This window comes from Bos indicus, chromosome 28, assembly GCF_029378745.1.
Source record: "Bos indicus isolate NIAB-ARS_2022 breed Sahiwal x Tharparkar chromosome 28, NIAB-ARS_B.indTharparkar_mat_pri_1.0, whole genome shotgun sequence".
Taxonomy (NCBI): domain Eukaryota; kingdom Metazoa; phylum Chordata; class Mammalia; order Artiodactyla; family Bovidae; genus Bos; species Bos indicus.
This window is the reverse complement of record NC_091787.1, coordinates 28,061,365-28,078,132: the sequence shown is the minus strand read 5'-3', so window position 1 is coordinate 28,078,132 and position 16,768 is coordinate 28,061,365. Positions and strand designations below refer to the sequence as shown.

Sequence of the window (16,768 nt, the reverse complement as noted above, 5' to 3'; positions counted from 1 at the left end):
GTGAAATGTGAAGAGGGAAAATCAGGGACCAGAATGAAGCTACGCGCTAGCCCAGCCACTTAAATACCATGAATGTCAATTTAGCTTTGGGTCAGGTGGTGAGTTTGAGTTCTGACTGTGAAAGCTTAGAAAAAATAGATAACCTTTTCAATTCTCGGCTGAAAAATGGCCCTAATAACAGAAAATGGCACGTCAGAGAAAACAGGTGAGGCTTGAAAGATATTTTATATAAATAATCCGTCACGTCTTCAATTATGTATTCTTTTCTGATGACCCCTCCCTCTTTCCGCCCCGCCCCGCCTCGCCTCCCCTCCGCGCAGGCGCCCTGTGTGGCGCTGAGTCAGGCTGCGGCGGGGGGCGGGGCGGGGAATTCGGACCCGCCCGGCGGGGATTGATTTTGCGCTTGCGCAGTGGGCGGCTCTGGGGCGGAGCAGGTTTATATTCGCCGAGAATCAGCTGACGCTCTGCATTGCAGACTGCGGACTCCGGTGGCGCCATGTACTCGTTCTTCGTCCTGGCCAGCCTCCTAGGCGGGGGTAAGCCCTGAGAACACCTCCCCCCGCCCAGCCTGGGGTAGGGGTCCCCCGCAGAACGCGGCCCGCTCGTCCTGGAGCCCGCTGTACTGGGCCTCACTCCTCCGCTCTCCGTAGGGATTGGCGGGGGGCGCGCACTGCGCAGGCGCGTGCGCAGCGCCTGGTAGCTGCTGGGCGGCGGAAGGGCTGCGGGAGGCCGTTGGAAACCTGGTTGCTAAGGGTCTGGGGTCCGGCGGGTGGGGCAGAGGAAGTAGCGTCTCCCTCAGGGCTTAAGTGGGCGTGGCCGGGGCTCACCGGGGCCTTCCCTTAAACTCTGTCCTTCTCTCGGGGTGGGCTAGTAGGATGACCCCTTCCAGCAGCTGTGTTCTGCTTCTGCTGGACGCACGTGATCGAGATGGACTGGAGCCTCAACTTCTGGACAGACTTCGGCCCTTGGCCTCTCTTGCCCCAGTTTTTAAAAATATTAAAGTTGCAGGAAGCACAGAAGTATTCTGTATCTTCTGAGTTGATGCTTATCTTTGTATCCATGTTTACTCTTCACCTTATATCTCGAAGATGATATGAGGGTTTTGTTGTTTGCAATGGAGCTCTCCTTTCATCTTGCATGGCTATTGGCCGGCTTTCGCAGTGGCCTTTATGTTGGTGAAAATGTAGGTACCTGAGAAGTTGGCGCTACACAGCAGTATTCTTACACCCACTAATTGTCCTGAAGTAGTACTAATGGTTGTTAAAATCTCTACAGGGCCGGGCTTGAGGACTAGCTGCACTGCCTTCCTGGAATTAGAAAGGGTCCTATGCCCTCCCCACACCCTCAGCCTTTATCTTCACATCTTAACCTCATTTAAATCATCATGGCAAAGGGCACGGAGTGAGATAAATAGAGCCAGAGTTTAAATACAGAGAGGTGCTTTCAGATAATAGCCCAATGAGGGAAATAAATCGGGTCTTTACAGCCATTCTCAGTCTGTTTCTGGTGAACTGTAATTTAAGGGCTGGCTTCCATTTTAACTCATGCAGCAATCCAAATTTAAATTAAACCATAACAGAACGGATGACAGTTGATGGAAAAATCAAAGAAATAAGTTATTTGTAGGTGAGATAGATTTAAGGTGTTTTTCCTCATGTTAGCTTTCAGCAACTGCCAGGAATGTGTCTTAACCTTAAACCAAGCTCCTAACCTTGTATTACTTGTGGATTATGAAAGGCGATCAGTTTATATAAAGATTTTTGGTTTATAATCACTGAAGAAACTTTTTCTTGCTGGGGTTGATACTTCTTGTTATTCCATGGTCTGTAGTCCCTAATTTATCTATCCTGATTGAGTACAATTATTTTGTTTTTCAGTATCCAGTTTTTCTTACTGGCAGTGAGTCACTCCTCACAAGACCCTGAGGGGTTCTGAATCACACCACACAAAGAGGAAATGTCCTCCTCTGGTACAATAGACATGGGAGTGTGGCTAACCAGACAGTTAACCTAGACACCTTCTTCCCAGAGCACTTGGGAGATAGGAGTGTGTAATAATGTGCTCTAACCTTGCTGCCCAGCCTTCAGGATTTCGGCAAGGTCATGCTCTGAACTGGAGAAGGAAATGGCAACCCACTCCAGTAGTCTTGCCTGGAAAATTCCATGGATGGAGGAGCCTGGTAGGCTATAGTCCATGCGGTCACAAAGAGTCGGACACGACTGAGCAACTTCACTGATTCATACTCTGAACACAATGTGTGAATGCCTGCTTGCTTTGACAGTTCTGGCCTCAGTGTTGGTTTTTGAAAAGATAAAAAATGTTTAGGGTTGATGTTGAGCTTGTTAATGGAGGTGCCTGGTGATGGCAGCCATCATTTGCTTCCTGAGAGCGTGTCATTCTGGATCTGCAGAGGCTTTCTGCCTTGTGTTTCAGTGATGTCCTGGTGGTAGAGACGTTTGCTTTTGAGTTACTTTTCCAATCATCCTGTTGCTTGTCCTTTTTCCCCACCTGGAAAAGAAATGGCTCTGACTGCTCAGGAATGAAGATACCGAGACCCTCAGAAATGACTCCCCCAAACCGTAGGCCATTTACTGGGGAAGTCAGAATCAGAACCCAGGACTCCTGACAGTGCTTGCTCTTTGTCTGTCCTTCCATCGACATGAACTGCTTAATTCTTTACAAATTTATTGGGCTGTAATTTACACACAGAAAACACGCACATTTTAAGTGTACAAATTGAGTTATTACTGCTGTGAACAAGCCCTCTCCAGAAGCCCCTGTGCCTCCCCGTCTCTCTCTAACTTGTCCCAAAGGAGACCACTTGGTTAGCTTCTAGCACTGTCGATGTAAAAACCCAACTGCTGTTTTTGAGCTTTTTATACATGGGATCATATAGTGAGGATATACTATTGGGTGATTCTTCTAGTGGAGAAAGGCAGGCCCAGTGTTAATGAGGTGAAAAGTATAAGACCTGTGGCTTGGTGTCTGGGAGGTGGTACATATTCCCTAAAGCTTAGCTGCCTATTACTGGCACTTGTGTAGAGGCTAGCCAGCTGAACAGTTTGCCCAGCTGAGGCAGGTAGCTCTCTAGGGATGCTGCTGCTGCTAAGTCACTTCAGTCATGTCCGACTCTGTGCGACCCCATAGACGGCAGCCCACCAGGCTCCCCCGTCCCTGGGATTCTCCAGGCAAGAACACTGGAGTGGGTTGCCATTTCCTTCTCCAATGCATGAAAATGAAAAGTGAAAGTGAAGTCGCTCAGTCATGTCCAACTCTTAGCGACCCCATGGACTGCAGCCTTCCAGGCTCCTCCGTCCATGGGAGTTTCCAGGCAAGAGTACTGGAGTGGGCTGCCATTTCCTCCTCCAGGGGATCTTCCCGACGCAGGGATTGAACTCGAATCTCCTGCATTTTAGTAGGCAGATTACCACTGAACCACCTGGGAACCCATTTATAAGATGCAAGACATGATTATGGCATGCCTGCTGAATATCACCAGTTTCAGTTCTCACCTGTCAGAAAGTGAAAGTGTTAGTCGCTCAGTTGTGTCCAACTCTTTGGGACCTCGCTGCGGGTTTCTTCTGCCTATGGGATTCTCCAGGCAAGAATACTGGATTGGGTAGCTATTCTCTTCTCCAAGGGATCTTCCTGGCCCAGGGATTGAACCTGGGTCTCCTGCTTTGTAGGCAGATTCTTTACCAGTCTGAGCCACCAGGGAAGCCAATTCCAGTTTTCACCTGTCAGGAATTTGGACAGTTTCCCTGTTTATCAGTTTTTAGTCAAAATCAACATTCATAGTAATATGAATATAATCGTGAAGGGGTTATTTGTATTAGCCAATCAAGGATTTATTAAGTGCTGTTTAATTGCATTTGACAAGGTGTATCCAGTGCCACCTACAATAGCTGAAGTGTATTGGATCAGGTGGTCTGAGTTTTTCTAGATGAGGAAGGGGAACTTGCTCCTGCATTTTCTTGAGATGTGAAACCGTGGAATGGCAGGCTGTGGCTTGACTGGATTGGGAAGAGGAAGGGTGAACAGGGAACTGCTGGCTGGGGAAAGCACCTAATAAGGCATGGGACGTTCTCAAGACCAAGACCTTGCCTCGTTGGGCTGGTGAGCGCTGCGGCTTCTGGACGCGGTCTTCCAGCATGGGCATTCTGAGCCGTGGTCCTGACACCCATGATTTGGTCTTCCTCCTGGATGGAGGGTCTGGATTTTTCTTGCCTTGTTGTTATTATTATTTTTTAATCATTTAAAAACTGATAGTAAATACTGTAGTGATTGGCATGAAGAATTTGACTGTTGGCAAAAGCACTCATTCCTTTACTTCTGTTTCTTGAAGTTCCAGAAAATAACCCCTGAATTGTGACCTTGGGTAATGGCCTGTACGTTGAAGAATAATCTGTCCAAATTTCATGTTTTCTTGTGGAATTTGTAATTCTTTAATATAGGAGTGAGATGATACTGTGGAATTGAAGTTTTAACTAATCACGCCACTGACTGTATGACCCTGGGCAGTTTTCTTAAACTGCTTCCTCATCTGTAAAGTAGGATTGATAGTCATTCCTATGTAACTGGGCTGTAGTGGTGCTTTCATAGCTTACTGAATGACAGGGCACAGGTAAGCTTTGTTGTCACACCATATATAGAAGCAGTGTGTGTTTGGTAATGTCCTTGTTCTGCCGGCACAGCAAACCCTCTCAACCCTTGATTTTGTGATGTCTCGTGCTTTCTTTCATTTCAAAAGATGTAAATTTAACAACAAACAAAATTACATTGACTTGTAAATGTGTGTGTTGGTCATAATTACTGGGTCAGAAAACAAACCAGCGTAGGTAGTCAGCCATTAGGAGGGAGGTGGGTAGGAGTTTGGCTGGGCAGCCAGACTCTCAGTTTATACATCAGTCTTTAACAGAGCAGCCCAGCAGATCACGTTGGCTCCCGGTAACCTGACTGCTCAGATTCTAGGCCCATCGTCACTAACCATGGTCCCAGAGCCTGTTCCACACCCCTTCTGCGACCTCTCACCCCCAAGTCTGGTTCCCTATCCATCAGTGGAGGTGAACTAACTGGGTAAAAACTGCACATCACAAACAAGTTACATTATGGTAATAGGGCAGAGAGGAAAAAGTCTGTCTCCCTCCTTCCACCTTCCCCCACCCCTACCCCGACCCTCGTGCCCTTCCCAGAGGCAGCCTGGTACCAGCTTCTTTAGGAACCTCCCTGGTCACCTACAGGTGACTGGGTGTATAATTCCCCTTCTGTTTTTCTTTTTAACACAAACACATATTACACTGTTTGCTCCTTGCTCTTTTTTTTTTCCCCCCAATCATGGAGCATCCTGGACATCCAGAAAAGTAGAAGAGTGATTATAATGAAGACCCATGTGTATTTGTTGTTGTTGAGTCACTAAGTTGTGTCCGACTGTTTGTGACCCACGGACTTCTGCACTCCTGTCCTTCACTGCACTCCTGTCCTTCACCATCTCTCAGTTTGCTCAAACTCATGTCCATTGAGTCAGTGACGTCGTCCAACCATCTCATCCTCTGTCATCCCTTTCTCCTCCTGCCTTCAGTCTTCCCTGGCGTCAGGATCTTTTCCAGTGAGTCAGCTTTTTGCATCAGGTGGCCCAAGTACTGGAGCTTCAGCATTCAGTCCTTGCAATGAACATTCAAGGTTAATTTCCTTTAGGATTGACTGGTTTCCTTTAGGATCTCCTTGCAGTCCAAGGGACTCTCAAGAGTCTTCTCCAGCACCACAGTTCTAATCCCCTAGTTAGGATACGGAGAAGGCGATGGCACCCCACTCCAGTACTCTTGCCTGGAAAATCCCATGGATGGAGGAGCCTGGTAGGCTGCAGTCCATGGGGTTGCTAGATCGGACACGACTGAGCGACTTCACTTTCACTTTTCACTTTCATGCACTGGAGAAGGAAATGGCAACCCACTCCAGTGTTCTTGCTTGGAGAATCCCAGGGACGGGGGAGCCTGGTGGGCTGCCGTCTATGGGGTCGCACAGAGTCGGACACGACTGAAGTGACTTAGCAGCAGCAGTTAAGATACAGAAAAACCCACCTCCTTCCATAGATAACTGCCTTCCTGGGCTTGGTGTTTATCATCCCCCTGCAGGTCTATCTTTATACTTTCATGCATATAAGTGTGATCTTCAGCAGGTATGAGTAGTATTGTTCAGGATATTTTAAACATTTTATAAATAATATGTATTCTTGGGTTTCTTTTTTTTTTTTTTTTTGCTAATGAGGTTCATTTTGAAAATTTAGGTCTGTTTAATTCATTTTCACTACAGTACAGTATTTCATTTATATGATACTTATTATCCATTCTGTTGCTAGACATTCAGATTATTCCAGTTTTATTTTTCTGCTGTAAATAACTGCTGTGCACATGAATAGACACTTCCCTACAGGATATACCTAGAAACAGAATTGCTGAGTTGTAGAGTATATCTGGGCTTCCCTGGTGGCTCCAGATGGTAAAGAATCTGCCTGCAGTGCAGGAGAACGGGACTCCATGCCTGGGTCAGGAAGATCCCCTGGAGAAGGGAATGGCAATCCACTCCAGTATTCTTGCCCGGAGAATTTCATGGACAGAGGCGCCTGGCAGGCTAGAGTCTATGGGGTCATAAAGAGTTGGACAGTATCTATTTTCATCTTAATTAGAAATTGCTGAATTACTTTCTAAAATGATTTTAGGAATTTCTGTTCCCACAGAATATGTAGTTTTTAATTATTAACATTTGATGTCAAACTTGAAATTCTGCCATGGTAAGAGAAAAAAAATGAGGTGGGTTTTTCATTTGCATTTCTCTATTTATATCTTTAGAGGTTATTCATGCTAATTACAAATCTATACTACTTAACCTTTCTAAAATTTTTTTTCAAATTTTTGAATAATCTTAGATTTACAGAAAAGTTGCAAAGCCAGACAGTAAGTTTCTGTGCACCCTTCACCCTGTGTGCCCTGCTGTCACCATCTTGTGTGATCACTGTGCACTTGTTAGAAGTGAGAAATTCAACTGTTAACTGGACTGCATGGGTGTCCCAGGTGGCTCAGTGGTACAGAATCTGCCTGCCAATGCCGGAGTCTCGGTTTCAATCCCTGGGTCAGGAAGAGCTCCCAGGGGAGGAAATGGCAGCCCCCTCCAGTCTTCTTGTCTGGAAAATCTCATGGACAGAGGAGCCTGGTGGGCTATGGTCCATGCGGCCGCAGAGTCGGAGACAGTTGAGCACGCATGCAGACTGCACACTTTATTTGGATTTTACGAGTTTTCCCACTAAGCTCGTGTTTTTGTTCCAAGAGTGGATCCAGAGTACCACATTGCACTTCAGTTATCCTGTCTTCTTAATCACTTTCTGTCTCCCAGCTGTTTAAAAAAGTAGCTGCAGCGTATTTTATTGTATAGGTGTTTCTATTTAGTTAAACCTGTTGATGGACATCTGTGTCCCAGAAAAAGTGAGATGGATTCTAATGACACTTCTAAATTTTAAAATTGAATTATCCATAATTCATATTTTGGATAGATACTGCTTTTGAAAGGTAATTCTTTACATGACAGGAGATGTTATAGAAAGTTCTTTTGGCCAGTCATAGTGATGTCACTTATTACAGTAAAAAAAAAAGTAAAAGATAAAAGCCAAAACAAAACTCCCTTGACAGCCATGCTGGGCTGCTGTCCTACCTGTGCAGGCGCTGACACCGGAGGGCCATGTAGGAGGAAAACCTGCAGTTTATTCTGCATGGTCACGTCTTCTGGTCCTCGCATACTTTGAAGGCTTCTTCTCCCTCTCCTGTCCGGTCAGGGCTGCTGAGCTACTGTTGCTCAGAATTTTGCGTTTGTGTTCTACCAGTCTGGGACATCTCCCTTTTTAGATAATCGTGTGGTTCCTCTCTGCTTAGCTGTCGTCCACTGCTCTGTCTGAAATGGCTGTGCCATCCCGCCCCCGTCTTCCTTTTCCTTGGCTTCATGTTTCTTCATAACACTCAGCTCTGCCTGGCGTCACGTGAGGTGTTTTTATTTGTTGTCACGGTCACTTACTGGGTCTGCAGCATGCATAACAGTGTTGAGCACCTAATAGGTGCTCAGCACTGCTGGACTGCGGTGTGAGGCATAGAAAGTAGACGTCAGCTCAGTAAACCTGAGTGCTGGTAGCACCAAGTCTTTGCCACGATTAAAGAAGGCATTTTCTTTTATTAACTGAAACTAATTTTGAGACGTCGTGTTTAGGAGCTGCCAAACCAAGAGTGGCTTTGGATTGAGGTGAACTGTTGGCTTTTAATACCAGCTTGTGTCCAGACTAGAAACTGCCCGTCCCTTGTCCCCCAAGCCTGCTGGAGAGGGTTTTGTGTAGGGAGTAGGGACACCAGAGCCTAACATGACTTAGATACCCCTGGTGGCCCTGATAATTTCTGGAAGTTATTTCCCCTCCTTTTGGTTCCAGAACTTGATTGTTCATACATGTTTTAATGCAGTGGTTCTCCAACTTTTTGGTCTCAGGATTCTTGTGTATTCAGGAGACATTGAGAGACCCCCAAAGAACTTTTCTTCATGTGGATTATATCTGTTGATATTTACCATCTTATAAATCGACAAAATTTTAAAAATAATGCTTAAGAAAATAAGTCCATTGCATGTTAAAATACTGTGATTTTAATGAAAAATAGCTCTTTTCCTAAACATAAACATACTTAGGGAAAGGAACAGTTTCTTTTCCAGTTTTGCAGTCTTTTTAACATCTGGCTGGACTTTCAGTTGCTTCTGCATTCATTCTTTGCACTGTCACATGTCACATATTTCCGGAAAAATTCCTCTGCTCCTGTGTGGGTGAATGAGTGAAAAAAGCAACTAGCATCTTCATATTACTCTTATTATGAGAATTTTGACCTCACGGACCCTCTGAAAGAATCTTTAAGAAGACCCTCAGGGTCCATAGACCATACTTGGAGTGTGAACCACTGGTGTAGCTGATTTGCAGGAACTGCAGGTGTCAGAGTAGGTGACCCTTCCCGAGAGTTCACCGTGTGTCCTGCTCTCTTCTAGGAGCTTTTTGCTTAAAATCGATTTTATCCTCACAAGAGCCCTCACGGGTGAGAACAACTAAATCAGAATGCTGGGGGCATTGTAGTATCCTGCCCTCATCCATGCTGTGGTCTGAATTTTAGATTTCGGCATTTTCAGTGAAGGTGGTATTCTTTTTAAGTGTTAAGTGAAACTTGTTGTAGACACACACGTGCCTGAAACTTCTGTTTTATTTTACATTTAATTTAATTTATTTGGCTGCGCCAGGTCCTAGTTGCAGCCCGCAGGGTCTTTAGTGGAGGCAAGCGAACTCTCAGTTGCAGCGGGTGGAATCTAGTTTCCTGACCAGGGATCAGACCCAGGCCCCCTGCATTTGGTAGCATGGAGTCTTAGCCACTGGACCACCAGGGAAGTCCCTGGAACTTTTTAGTTAATAAATAATCAGTGTGGGGTAAGCCCAGAACACTCCTTATTAGTGGAGTTTGCATGAAAATCTTTTTTTTTTTTTTAAAGAATATTTTCTTCTTCAGGGGTGCTGAGACCACCTGGCTGATTAGCAGGGATGGGGTAGAGCCTGGACTGGCTGCTGGCTGAATTGACTCCTGGGCTGTACCTTGGGCCACGCAGACGTGCATTTTTGACTTCTGCCTATACCCATCCACGTGGATGTTAGGCAGTCCTGTCTGGCCCTGTGGCATAATCTTACCTAAGGTGATTTAAGTCCATCTCTGATCATTAACCTAATAGGTTGGCATGTTGGCAGAGCTTTTGCTGATAGTTTATATTGGACTAGAGTGTGCTCGTTTTTTTTTCTTTTTTCTTTTTTTCAGTGTCTTTATTGGAGTATCGTTGATTGACAGTGTTGTGTTAGGACTGGATGCTCTTGAATGAAGGAGATAGGAATTTCTTTCCCCCAAATTAATTATGCCAAGTTGAATCGTTCTCTTACAGTCTTAAGATCACTTTGCCCCTCAGTGTGTGTGACCACACAGGGCCGTGTGCCTGAGCTTTCTTCACGTGGATTAATTTCTTCCTAGAATGATCGGGCTTATGAGGAAAATTTAGAAACATGGTGGCAGCGGGAGAGGAGAAACGGAAGAAAGAACCTTTGTCTTAAGAAACAGTTGATGTACGGCAAAACCAATACAATATTGTAAAGTAAAAAAAAAATAAGTAATAATAAAAAATAAACTATGTAGAGGAAAAAAAAAAAAAAGAAATAATAGCTTATCTGGGCCAGAGGTAATGGGATGTCAGCCTAGGGAGCTTGAAGGCTTTATTGCCACAGATTTCTTTTGTGATAAGAGGAATATTTGGACCTTACTTCCTCCAGATCAAGGCAGGCTGCCTCTTAGCTAATGCCATTCTGAATGATTAAATGGGCAGTGTTTTTATTCAGCTCTGTGGAATGTTCTCCAAAAGCAAGATCCTGTAAAGAAGAGACAAATGTTCTTTGCCGTCGAAGGTATTTGTGACACCAGCTGTTTCACCGAGTAGTCAGTGTTGACTGCATTGTATTATCTCCTTGCTCTTAGGGAATCTAAGTGCACAAATTCTCCTGAGAAATGTCTGAATGCGGGAGACCCGAGGTAGATGCTGCCCCTCCTGGGGTTCATCTCTCTTGGTTTCCTAGCAACCTGCTTGTTGCCATGGCAGTGCATTACCCAGGCATCAGATCCACTGCCCTGTGGAATGTGTGCTGAGTGTTCTGATTATTGATAACAGGGATGCTGCTTGCATTTTCTGTAACACCCTCCCCCCCCTCTTTTTTTTATAATCTCATTTGAACAGTATTTAGCTTATGTTACCGGAAATATTTAAAAAGAAAAGGTTTTATATGGCTAAAATAATAAGACTGATTGTTGTAACCAATAGGGCATAAAATACACATTCTAGGAATAATTACCCCCTTCATTCTCAGGTTGTTTTCAAAAATCTTTGTCAATTATGTTGTGTACATAGATATTTAAATATCCTTAATGAAGTTAAGCCTTAGTAAAAGACTTGTCATTTGGAGACTATTTTGTTGAGTGAGGTAGATGATTAAGCTGCTATTAAAGTTAGCCGCCAGTTGACTGCAGGCAACAGAGACCTAGAATAATGATGGCTTAAATGTTATTGAACTGTTCTTATCTATCATAGTAAGTTCAGGAGCCAGGCAGTCTAGGGCTGGTATAGTGTTTCTATTTCCAAAAGAATTCAGAGACCCACATTCTTCTGGGTTAATGTTCAGCATCGGAGAAGGCAATGGCACCCCACTCCAGTGTTCTTGCCTGGAGAATCCCAGGGATAGGGGAGCCTGGTGGGCTGCCGTCTATGGGGTCACGCAGTGTCGGACATGACTGAAGCGACTTAGCAGCAGCAGCAGCAGCAGCAGCAGCAGTAGTGTTCAGCATCCTTGAAGTTTAGCCCCTTTCTCTGTGGCCCATCCTGGCTGCCAGAGTTCCTGCTATCACATTTGTCTTTAAAAGTTCAGTAATCTCTGCTAACATCCACCCCATCAGCCAGAATGTGGTTTCATGGCCAGATCTTGCTAAAAGGGGAACTGGGAAATGTGGCTTTTAATTTTGGCAGCCTTATATGTAGCTAAGAATTTGTAGTTCTGTCCCTTTGAAACGGGTGGAGAATAGATACAGGGAGCAACTTGTGGTCTTTGCCACACTGGGCGATAATTGTTCCCTATGACAGGTTGTAAGATTTAACAGATTTTCCCCTGATTTTAAAGGTAACATGAAAAAAAGGTTAATTTATGCCAAAACATAAAATTAGGATGTGCCCACCTCCCTTTGTCATCCCCCCAGGTTCACCGTTAATAACAAGCTGGTTTGTCATCAGCTGAGCTTCTTAGGTACTAGGCACTGTCAGTGCTGTCTCTGCTTTCTCATTAGTCTTCCCAGAATTCCTGAGAAGAGGGCACTCTTACTTTCCATATTTTGCAGGTATTGTGGCATTAGTGAGTTGTCCGAGGCTTGGCTGTCATAGGCAGCAGAGCAGGGGTTTCCTCAGGTCTGTCTACCCCTGATCACCAGGGCAGTGATCATGGTGCCACACTGCTTCCTGCCCTTCCAGAAAAGGAGAGGTTTTGAAAGGGTTTTTAAAAAGGTGGGTTCCAGAAATATTTTGAACAGTGGCAGCTTTCTTGGGATTGGAGGGCAATCGGCCTGTAGCTGCAGTTACATGAATTGCGGAAAGCATTTCGCTGGTGCTCTTACTGGTATCTTGCTGGGCACCTCTTGTTTTCGTTCATGCAGGGCTTGTTGTTTAATTCCTAGATACGCAGTGTCTGCTCCTGGACTCATTAACGGTACAGCCTGTGCTTCACTCTCCTGATTTCTGGGTCTTAATTTAGCAACCAGCAACTTCTGAGGTTGTTGGGGTGCAGCTCTCCAGGTCATTGAGGTGCCATTTAATGACCTGATTAAATGTAGAGAAAGCAAATTGAACAGCCTTGATTCAGCTATTTGTGGAATGCTTGTTCTGGGCAGGGTAGTGGACCTGAGAAAGATCTGGTTACTGCTGTGGATAGTAATAGTAATGGTGCTCATTGGACTTTCATAGCTTGCCAGCACTGCACTAACTTTGTTTTACAAATAGATTAATTTTTACAAATCCCTTGAAGTAGGCACTCGTAAAAGGCCCATTTTGCAGATTGGAAGACTAAAGTTCTGACAAGTCATGTGACTGGAAGTAATAGAGCCATGATCTGAACCTTCACTGATTTCAGAGCCAGTCTGGTAGGGGATAATGTAGATAAATTAAGATTCCGGAGATGGTAAGGAATGATGGTTGAGAGAGTAGTACTCTGGCAGTTGAAAGTGCATAGTTTTGTCATCATGTTTCTCAAAACAACCCAGTAAAATCCTCACTTAACAGATGAAAAACAAACTCAGAAGGATAATGGTTTGCTTGAGGTCATTTGGACAGGTCTTGCAGGCAGATCTTATTTTCTTTTCAGTAAACCACGTTTTAACTTAGACAGTGGATACGTCGCTTTAGAAGCTTCACTCTAAACTCGGGATTTAGTTCCTTCTCACTTAAGAAGTCGTCATGAGAGCACCTGAAGCGTACATGGTTATGGTCAGCTCTCCCCCCTCCCCTCTCCCAGGCTTACTGAGGATTTTTGGTCAGAGTCTGGAGCTGCTGCAAGCAAAGCCCATGGCTGATCGGCTCATGGCAACTGTTCTCAAGACAGTAGAATTCCATTGCAGCCCATCTTTGATGACTTACATGTGGAGTGGTTTAGAACACATCTGCTTATTTTCTTCTAAGCCTGGGGAGTAAAAAGGGAATAGAGCACCCACCCCTTTCCTAAGGGAATAACAATTGAAGTCTTTAAAAACAAAACCAAAACCCTGTTCTAATAAAATGGAACTTGCCTGTGGTGTGTAGTGACTCTGAGGCCATTGTTTGTCTGACTTCAGCCCACCAGTGCTTGTCACCGAGGGCTCGAATGCCAGGCCCTTGAACTAAGAAGCATGGTGCTTGCCTCACCCTGAGCAGTGATCCTACTTACTATGACTGACTTAAATCAGAAATCTCCAGGGGGTCAGGCAGACGTTCTAAGAACTTTCTTCGAGTTCAGCCTGTTGCCTCAGAGAAGGAAGTTGGTATTTGGGGGCAGTGTGGGAAGATCAAAATAGAGATGAAAGCTTTGCTGGGAACATGTTTTGAGAAATAACACCTAAGAAAGTAGTTTAGGGTAATTTCAACATTGGTTATGTGTAAATACTGAATGTCATTTGCCTCGTTATTATGAGAGTGAAGACTTGAAGCCCCTAGAGGTCCCCCCCGCTCACCACTCAGGATCCCTCTTACACAGAATCCCTCACAGGTTGGGCATTTCCTTTGCTTGGTTGCTCCTGCTCTTGGCAAGGTCATCATGTAATGAGCCAACCCACTGCCTTTTTACGTCCTGTGGATGTTAGTGTTTCTTACCTTGAGCTGCGGTCTGCTTCCCTTCACCTCTCCCCACTGCGCTGAGGTCTGAGGTCTGGGGTCTGCCCCCGTGTCCGAGGTGGAAGGTGTCCTTGGCCTGTGATGGTAACTGTGCATGTCCTGGAAACCTTTCGTTTCCCAGCAGAACGTCTCTAGTCTCCCGGGGGCCTCACCTTCCCACCTGTGTGCCCCTCACTGTCCCAGGAAGTAGGCACACACCCGTCTGTGCTCTGCCTGCCTGTGCCCCTGGGTCCTCCCCCACCTCCGTCCTCGTGCTGTTGGCTCTTGCTGCCCTGTTCTCTCTTCCGGCTGCACAGACTTCAGATTGAAACCTAACCCAGAGGGTTTTATTTGTCCAGCTGTCCCCTTCTCTCCTTGCTGCCCCGCTCCCTGCTTGGTCTTTCTGGGTGGAGCCTTGCGCTCCATTAGGTGCCCGTCATCCGGATCTCCCGCCTCCCTCTTGCTTCTCCCACATCCCACCTGGAGACACTAGCGTGTGCTGTCACCCAAAGGACCCATCACAAGGGCGGAGTGCCAGCTGGGGCCCTCCCCAGTGGGCCTGAGGTCTGCTGCAGCCCGGCTCCTGAGAAGAGAAAGCCTGGTGCTGTGCCTTTATAAAGAGCACTGCTCCCCACTCCGCGCCCCCTGCACCACCACCACCTCCCGCCACCCCCGACCCGCCATCTCTCCTTAGATAGTCTTTCAGGTGCCACTTCATTTTCAGTTTGGAAGAAGCCGCCCCTGGCAGTTTGGCATCCTCCTTGCTGCTCCCAGGCCGGCACTGCAGTGTCTGTCCCTTCTGCTCTGGGGTCCAGGAGTCTGTCTGTCTTCACCTTGATCTCGCACCCAAGGGCCCTGTGCTTGTCTCAGTGGGGCTGATGATTACATCTTCATCTTAGTTGTTCTCCCACTTCTGTGGAGAAAAACCACGCTTACCGCTAGAGCTTGCTCTGTGCACAGCTGTTGAGAGCCCCTTGAAAGGGGTGTGAGGGTTTTGTGTACAAGAGCATTTTCTGGGGAAAGGATCTGTGTCTGAAACTTGTTCTGACCCACTGTTTGGTTCCAGGAGACCAGCTCCTGGAATAAGCTCTGAACCTCAGCAGGTAGCTCGCTGGCATCACCAGGCTTGTTTGAGCCTCGTTACCAACCTGAGAAAACGCAGTTGTTTCCGGTCATCTTAGGAAATCCCGCCACAGGCCATCTTAATAATATGCACCTTTGTAAATTTGGCTTTAGGTTGGAGGTAAATGGGGATGTCTAGCTGAGAACTGAATTTCTAGGAGCTGGGACTTCATTTTCATTTCTCAGTGCCCATGAAGTCTCTTAGGTGTGGATCAGGTGACCTCCTAGGTCTACCAGATGGGCTACCTTGCATCTTTTATCTCTAATTCTGAGGTGCAGGCTTGTTACTACTCAGTAACTGTTGGAATTGGGAAATGACCTTGGGTTCTTGCTAGCTTGACCGATATCAGATAAAAGGGGCTACTTTTTAAATTTAGAATGGCTTGGCCAAAACAAGTAGCAAAGTCTTTAGAGCAGGGGGTTACTGCTTCAGGTTCCTAAGGGAGTAAACAAGTACAAAGCATTCTTGCTGCCTGGGCCTCTGATGGTGCATCCTCTTCCTGAAACCTGATAGATTTCGGTCAGTTCCTAGCTGGGAGAGTCGGGTGAAGGTTGTCCGGGACTGTGTATTTGTAAGGATGGAGAATGGTGGTCGGGCCCTGTGCAGGCAGTGCTGTTCACTGGCCCTGCTTTTGTCTGCTGAGGTCCGTCCTGCTTCTCTGTCCCACTCTGTGTTCCTGTGTGCAGAGACTCGTTTTGCAGGCTCCTGTTGGTAGTTTGCGTTCCCTGTGTGGAGATGGAAGCAGGCAGTGTGTTTTCATGGGTACCGTTCAGGAGAACCCCGAGACCAGTGCCTGGGAGGAGCGTGGGAGGTGCTAGTGGTAGCCCCGGGTCTGGGGCTGTCTCTGTGGCCCCCTCACGGCTCAGAGCCCTTACCCTCGTGACTCCGCCCGCTCCGCCGTCCCTGCCTGCAGCTGAGGGCCCAGCCCCGCGCGGCTCTGTTAGGGTTCACTATCTGGGGAGTGTGGTGCTGTTGTGAACCTGGCACGTGTCTTCCCACAGAGACCAAACCAGACCAACAGCTTTTGGCATGCGGCCAGTTCTGTTGAGCTCATGAACCGGTTGTGGGTTGTGATGTTTTTGCTCCGAAAGGTCAGAGAGGGCTGTAATCTGGGCAGCAGGTTGGGAATTTGTTTGTTGGTGTCTGAAGGGGCGCACGTCATCTGACTTGAGCTTTCTGGTAATGTGCGACTCCCATCTTTGCATGAATAGTTTGTGGAACTATAACTAGACTTGAATGCTAGTAAAGTGTTACAGCAATGGCATTTCCTTCCTTACGGAGGGAGAGCGCCTGCCACCCTCATTGTGTGTAGCCCATGGTGGGAGGGTGGGTGTGAGAGAGAGAGGTGTCTGTAGCATTTGCCGTGTCCTCTCGGTTTACTGGGTGAAGCAGCATGATGCCTGAGGTGCTAAATCTGTTTCACGGCTCTGGGGTTTTCTTCCCAGACCCCCACCAAATGTTTTCTGTTTGCAATAGAAGTTCAGCCCTGTCATGATATATTCTGGAATTTGACCCCTGGGCGGTCGTCCATCTACGTGCAGCCTGATATAATCTGTAGTTTCCTAGTGAGGTGTGAATGTGAGAGTTTTCTTGCTGTTTTTCAGTTACAGAATTAAGGAATACCATAGCAATGGCAGCCCACTCCAGTACTCTTGCCTGGAAAATCCCATG

At 46.4% G+C, this 16,768-nt stretch overlaps 1 protein-coding gene across 1 annotated transcript in view; it reads left to right on the top strand.

The window, feature by feature from the left end:
* Positions 1-392: 392 nt before the first annotated feature.
* PSAP (prosaposin) overlaps positions 393-16,768 on the top strand; it is a 33,390-nt gene continuing 17,014 nt past the window's right edge. The window contains exon 1 of the mRNA XM_019953710.2: positions 393-536. Coding sequence (XP_019809269.2) covers positions 497-536 — 40 coding nt within the window. The 5' untranslated portion in view covers positions 393-496. The remainder of the gene's footprint in view (positions 537-16,768) is intronic.